At 51.1% G+C, this 6,581-nt stretch overlaps 1 protein-coding gene across 1 annotated transcript in view; it reads right to left on the bottom strand.

The window, feature by feature from the left end:
• The window catches only part of BAHD1 (bromo adjacent homology domain containing 1), a 12,708-nt gene extending 9,992 nt beyond the window's left edge, over positions 1 to 2,716 (bottom strand). The window contains exon 1 of the mRNA XM_010014005.1: positions 1,081 to 2,716. Coding sequence (XP_010012307.1) covers positions 1,081 to 2,716 — 1,636 coding nt within the window. The remainder of the gene's footprint in view (positions 1 to 1,080) is intronic.
• Positions 2,717 to 6,581: the final 3,865 nt, after the last annotated feature.

Raw genomic sequence — 6,581 nt, 5'->3', positions numbered from 1 at the left:
AAGAGGGAATTCTGCCTCATCCAAACACGCCTGGGTTTCAGCAGCTTCCTACAGGTGACAACGCCTGGCTTCGAACCAAGCCCTGAACCCAGGCTTCAGCCTCCTACCTGGCAATCTGGTCTGAGTGGGTGAGTGATGCCCCTGTCTGACTCGGACACGTGCTTAATGGGCACGCTGATGTCTACACGCCCAGCGGGTTTCTCTCTCTCGAGCCCACCCGTCTGCAGCACTTGATGGCTGTTACACAAAGTGCTGGTGTCTGATAAACCCCCCAACAACCCAGCTCTAAATATTTAAAAAGACATCTTTCAATAGCAAAGGCAGAGCTCGGGATAAAGCACTGCAGGGCAAAGCCTGAGAGACAGGCAGGGGACAGAAGAGAGCCAGATGAGTAACTCCATCACCTCCTACACCGTCACCTTTTCTCATTTCAGTGCCTCGTTTTCAGACATTGAGAGCAAAGAGGGGACCGCTCCTCACCAACTAACAGTGTACCTGGCACTTGTATCCCCACAGCGAGATTCAAGCATCTGTCTAAAGAGTAGACTCAAACCGATCTGCTGCACAGCCCTGATCTATAGAATGCAAAAGGCTGCATCCTCCATAGAGCTCACACCGGTAAGAGCCTGATGACAGAGACCCCTCCGCTTCCTCCCACCGCTCCACAAGGATGCTTCAGTCCCAAGAGCGAGCTTTTGGGAGCGGAGGAGTAACTCGGCGCGATGAAGCGGCACAGAAGCCTCGCAGAACATGTAGGAACCAAACCCCCCTCGTTTTACACAGATCAAAGCCAAGCTCCAGCATGACAAGTCATGAGTCACCTTCTCACGGCCCAAATCCTCCACCAATTCTGGGCTTTCCACACTAAGACGACCTTTCAGTGGGAAAAACCCCTTGGGGCTAAAAACAGGGAAGAGGAGGTGAAACACGGATTCCTCCTGAGCCTTCACTCAGCTGCCAAAAGCAAGAGGCACCACGTGCAGAAGGAACTTGCCTCCTGGCAATGAGATGCCTTCCTCAGCCAGCAGCTCTCCTCTCCCGGGAACACCAAACAAGACGTGCCTGCACTGTGCACCTTACCTGCTGCAAAAGGCATTTTGTAGGGGTAGCTGTTCCGTCCTGCGTGCACGCTGCTGATCCTGCCCTCGGGCACGTGCACGACCCCGCAGAGGCTGTAAGTGTTCAGCGCCGTCCCTTCTCCACAGCAGTAGGGAGAGTTACACCAGTGCAGCGGCTGGAAGTGAGCACCTGACGGCAGGGAACTCGGTGACACCAAGAGCCCCTCGCAGGTAGCAGGCTGCGAAAGCTCCTCCTTGGGGTAAATGGAGCAGTGAGAGTAGCCACTGTATCCACTTTGGCCATAATAAACATAAAACCCATTCAAGGGAGTCAGATCCGAGGATTCATAGAGACATCCACAATCCGTGTGATTTCCGGGCACTGGCAAAGGAGGGAACTGCTGCACGGGGAAGGAAGGCTGATGAAATTCCTGTTTGGGGGTTGGGGATTTCTCTCCAGGTCTTCCATATTCCGGCTTCATGGAAGCTTGTCCACCCATAAGCAAAGGCAGTCTGTGGTAGAAACCCTCGGTGCTAGCGTAGGAGCTGGACAGTGACTCGTAAGGGACAGGTTCTGCTGTCCCATAGAGCCTTGAGGAGTCCCGCCGCTCCCCTTTTCCCAGAGCACCCAGGGCATGCCCTGGCCAGCTGTGCTGACCTTCCAGTTTTAAGCTTGCCAATTCCTTCTTGGATTTGACACAATTCTTCCTACCGGCTTTAGCCCATTTGAGTGTGGATTTTGAACAGTGGTTCTCGGATTTGCCCTCTCCATCCGATTTACTCCTGGGCTTCAGGGGTTGGTCTTTCTCATGGGTCAGTTTCAGGAAGGCCACAGCATTCAGGCTGGCCAGTCTCTTTGGGGTGGGATGATGGGAGATGGCACCGTCCTCCCTCTTTGTCCCATCATCAAAGACCTCATCCAGCGAATGGTCACAGCTATTGCATTTCTGACTGGGCTCATGCCGGTGTTTGCCTTTACCTGCCTTCACAGCCGGTTTTTCCAGCGTGGGCCAGCTGACCCCAGCTTTGCATTGCAAACTCTTACCAGCACAGTCTCCACTGGTTTTAACGGAGTCCCTCCGGAATCGCCTGCTGGACAACAAGCCATCATCCCGTTCAAAGAGCAGGTTGTTCACAGCCTCGGCGTTCAGCGAGGCCAGCCGGCGCTTCCGGGGCTCTGACGGAGCAGGATCCAGGTCTTGCTCCGGCCCTGGATAAGTGATTGTGCACTTTTCCCCAGATGAATCACTCTTCCCTGCTCCCACAGGCTGAACTTGTTCGGAGAACAAAGCAGGTCCCAAACCCTCCATCCAGCTGGGAAGGTCCTTGGCTTTACAGCTCTGGGTCTGTTTGGACAGGGATCCGGCCACGTCCTCCAGCCTGGTGAGGAGCACTTTGCAGGTCTTCTTGTTGACAGAGGGCAGCAGCCTCCTCCGCAGCGGGTACGTCTTTCGCACCTCATGCAGGGTCTTACTTTTGTTGGGCCCCACGAAGCCGCTGGGACAGTTGGGAGCCTCGGTGGCATCTCCATCTCGCCGCTCTCCGCACTCTGCGCTGGTCCTGTCCATCCTCCTGCTGCCTGTGGGTGATGAAGCTCGGCCAGCAGAACCAGCTGGATGTTTCAGAAGGAAAAGTTGTTTCTTCCGGGCATGCGTCATAGGATCAATGTCCAATCCTGAGAGGAACAGAAGAAAACACCTATTAATGTCACTGAGAGGGACCCATCTCCTCACAAAGCACCAACTGCCAATTAGGAAATATTTGGGGAGCTTGTTTCTACACACAGAAGAGTCTTTTTGGGTGATGGCCAGTTAAGCCTATTAGGAGACAGGATGCAATTAGATATGGTTTAGTATTAAGCCATAGAACACGACAGTAATTAAAAGCAAGGCGGTGACAACAAATGCTGCAGCAGCTGGGGAAAGCAGGGGATGGCCAGAAAGCTGCTTCCCCAGCCCCAGCCCACATCCCAGCTCTCACACCAATGCTGCTCCTAACATGTTACAAATCCTCATCAAATCTACTAAAGCTCATCTCAGCTCTGGTCCAGAAGTAAATCCCAGGTATTTGCCTGCATGTTGATACAGGCTCTTGGTTCCTTGTCGTTTCTGAAACTACCAGAAGAAAAACCAGAAGTCCACCTACTCACAGGAAAAGTAAACTTGGTCTGTTAAGCTGAGATCTGCCAACATTAATAAACTAAACACATGCAAATCCCCCTCGGCAGGTTAGAACCTGGCTTCCCACTGCTCCTGTCCTTCCCCAGAGTTGTATTTTATAGACCTTGTGGATGTTAAACCACCAAATCATCACGTTCAGCAGAAAGGCCCTAAAAATATATTCATGGGAGGAAAAGGAATTCCTCGGCTGTATGTCATTCCTGACTCTTCATCCAGATGCTGTGTCAAGTCCCTGCACAACCCCAGCAAATTACTGAGCTATAAAGAGATACGGATCTGCACCCGGAGCAGGAGCCGCCTCGCTGAGGGCAGGGCTGAGCACAGCAGCTCCTCACAAAGCTGCCACACACGGGATTGGCTTCAGCACATCTGGGCTTTCCCAGCCACGCAGAACATTACAGACATGGTCCTGCTCTGATCTGTTCTAAGAGGGAACCTCTCCCACAAGGCACAAGGCATTCCAGCCTCCGCAGCAGATCGGCTCACTCCAAACTCCCTCATCGTGAGAGGGGGAACACGTTGTCCACAGAGGTGGTGGATGCACCATCCCTGGAGACATTCCAGGCCGGTCTAGTTGAAGATGTCCCTGCACACTGCAGGGGGTTGGACTAGATGAGCTTTGAAGGTCCCGTCAACCCAAACCATTCTATGGTTCTATGGAAGGTGGGGAGGAGGCATCAAACCCAGCAGAAACAGAGGCAAGAGCTGACTGCCTTCACCCAAAGCACCAGTAGCAGGGGTTGTGTGCTCACCTACTCATGCAGTGAGTCCATCCCACCCTTTCTGACCACACCATGAGTAGGAGCTTATTACTAAATAGCCTCTAAGTATTTAGTGAGCGACAGAAGAGGAACAGCACCACCCGGAGAGCCCCTTCAGCCATGTGTTTGCTCCCTGAGCTATCCACCAAACTAAACCTCATTTCTTGCTCTCCTGATCCATTTTTAGCAAACCTTTTTACTGTGCCTTTGCTCTCCTGCATTTCACTGCAGCAAGTGACCTGCGGGCAGGCTCGGGTCAGGCGTTTGGGGAATTAAACAACCTTGCAGTCTGGGGGAGCACACGTTCATGTAAGAAGCTGCAGGTCTAAGGCTCAGGAAGGACACAGGTGGGTGACACTGAACTGTAAATGTTTAAAAAAGTCAGCCTAATGGAGCGATACAGGAATAGATTTAATGAAGTCTGTATCTGAGCATTGGAAACAGCAGAAAAGGATAATTCCTTGCATTTAATGGTATTTAGGAAACAGATTCCCTTTATTGGCACCAAAGAGTTGGTCTCTCTACTAATTTGAACGTAGGAGTGGTTTGATCTTCCCTGCAACCAGGTGTTTGGCCAGCCCAGCCCTCAATTGACACCACTGACACTGGGCTGACACTTTGAGGCTTTTAATTAAAGCTACTACTGCTTTTGCAGTGATTAGAACCAAGCTACTGAATTACCACAACTGCTCATTTGATATGGCTTAATCAAGCTGATAATTACATTATCTATTTGAAAGAAGCTCAACGTGTTTCAATTGACTTGCTTATATATGCATTAACTAAAAGAAACTCAGGAATTGGAAACCCACTGTGGTTTGCCCATTGCTTTTCTAGATGTCAGGCTCTTCCCAATGTGTTTTGGGATAACTGACTCCTTGCACCCCATCACAGCCAGGATAACTCCCATGCCTGTGCCCAAAGGGGAGTGCTCTGTGGGGAGCAAACATTTATGTATTACCATGTTCTTCTGATAAGAGAAAGAGGTTCTGGAAATGAGGGGGGTGCCCACTGAGCTGGGCAGACAGGTTGCTCCAGAACTGGAGTTCTGCTCGCACAAGAGGCCAAAGGGACCACACACAACCTCGGGTTTGCAAGAGGACTGTAATTTAAATAATACATGGGGCAGAGGAGGGTTTGGCAGGGGTAGACCAGGCATCCTAAATAACCATGCCCTGGGACGGATAACTTCCCAGGCTATACGGGCCAGTGGTTTCCTTGCAACTCTCATCCTATTTTCTGCTGTCCCTACAGAGAGACTGAGCCTCCGTCAGAGGTGCTCAGCAGAGAGGTGAAAACCCCCAAATACACACCCATGGCTTGCCTTAGAAACTAGCACAGAATCCCAGAGCGGTTTGTGTTGAAGGGACCTCAAAGCTCCCCCAGCTCCAACCCCTGCCCCGGGCAGGGACACCTTCCACTAGAGCAGGTTGCTCCAAGCCCCTGTGTCCAACCTGGCCTTGAACACTGCCAGGGATGGGGCAGCCACAGCTTCTCTGGGCACCCTGTGCCAGCGCCTCAGCACCCTCACAGGGAATCACCAACCTCACAGCATCAGCCAGCTCCTTCTCCTTAACCTGTCACAAGCAGCAGCCTGACTTCCTGGGTGCTCACTGCACACCCTTCACTTGCTGGAGCTTCATAACCCATTAGTGTTTGGATGAGTGAGAGTACCTACCCTACAACTGCAAGAAATCCACCCCCTTCTCCCCTAAGCCTGGACACAAGACCCATCTTCCAGTGTGGAACAAACAACAGCATCTTGCCCTGCTGTAACACATTTCCAGCTAATCCTCTAACCCAGCCTCCATCACTGACAGGCTGCACCAGGAATGTCAAGAGAAACACTTGAGCTGGACACGCAGAGATGACAACAGAGATACTGAGTCAAGAACACATTACAGCAGGAAGAGCACCAGCACTCAACTCAAGCCATTTGAAGAGTCTCAGTCACATAAGCCCTTTGACACAACAGATTCTCAGGCACAAACAGCAATCAAACAATCACAGGCAGCTTTTTCCTATTATGTTTTAATAAAAGGAGATTGTATCTGCATAAATCTTCTCGGCATCTGGTCTCCAAGTTCTCTCTCCCACAGGTCAGCTGCTTGAATATTCTGAAGCACCGACCGACAGAGGAAGAACTAAGTATCTGGAAATCTGTGGACAGACAAAAAAAGCCAAGCCCACATATTGGGGCACCTATAGCCAAGTAAATCCTTTAAGTGCCAGCAAGGAAACCAGCAGTACCATCCAGCAACACTTCCACGTAACTGTAACCCCCCTGAAACCCAGCTTTACAGCAGAAACATGGGACAAGACACAGAAATACGATCAAAGTAACTTCAGCAAATGCAGAAGTTGACATTTACTCTCTCAAACGTTTCCACAATGAATTCCTTGGCTAAACAAGCAAAAAAATCAGCCAAGTTTCTCCCTGATCTATTCGCTTTGGAGAGTGGGAGGTTGTGCCTCCAGATCCCACCCCACCACAAACCCGAAGTACAGAGCCAGGTGAGTTCTGTTTCTCTTCAAACGCATGACTAAGTCACATTTGCGCTGCACAGGCTCAGTATTATCAG

Source organism: Nestor notabilis, unplaced genomic scaffold, assembly GCF_000696875.1.
Source record: "Nestor notabilis isolate BGI_N333 unplaced genomic scaffold, ASM69687v1 scaffold15904, whole genome shotgun sequence".
In the NCBI taxonomy this organism is placed as follows: Eukaryota; Metazoa; Chordata; class Aves; order Psittaciformes; family Psittacidae; genus Nestor; species Nestor notabilis.
This window is presented reverse-complemented; position numbering and strand designations above follow the sequence as displayed.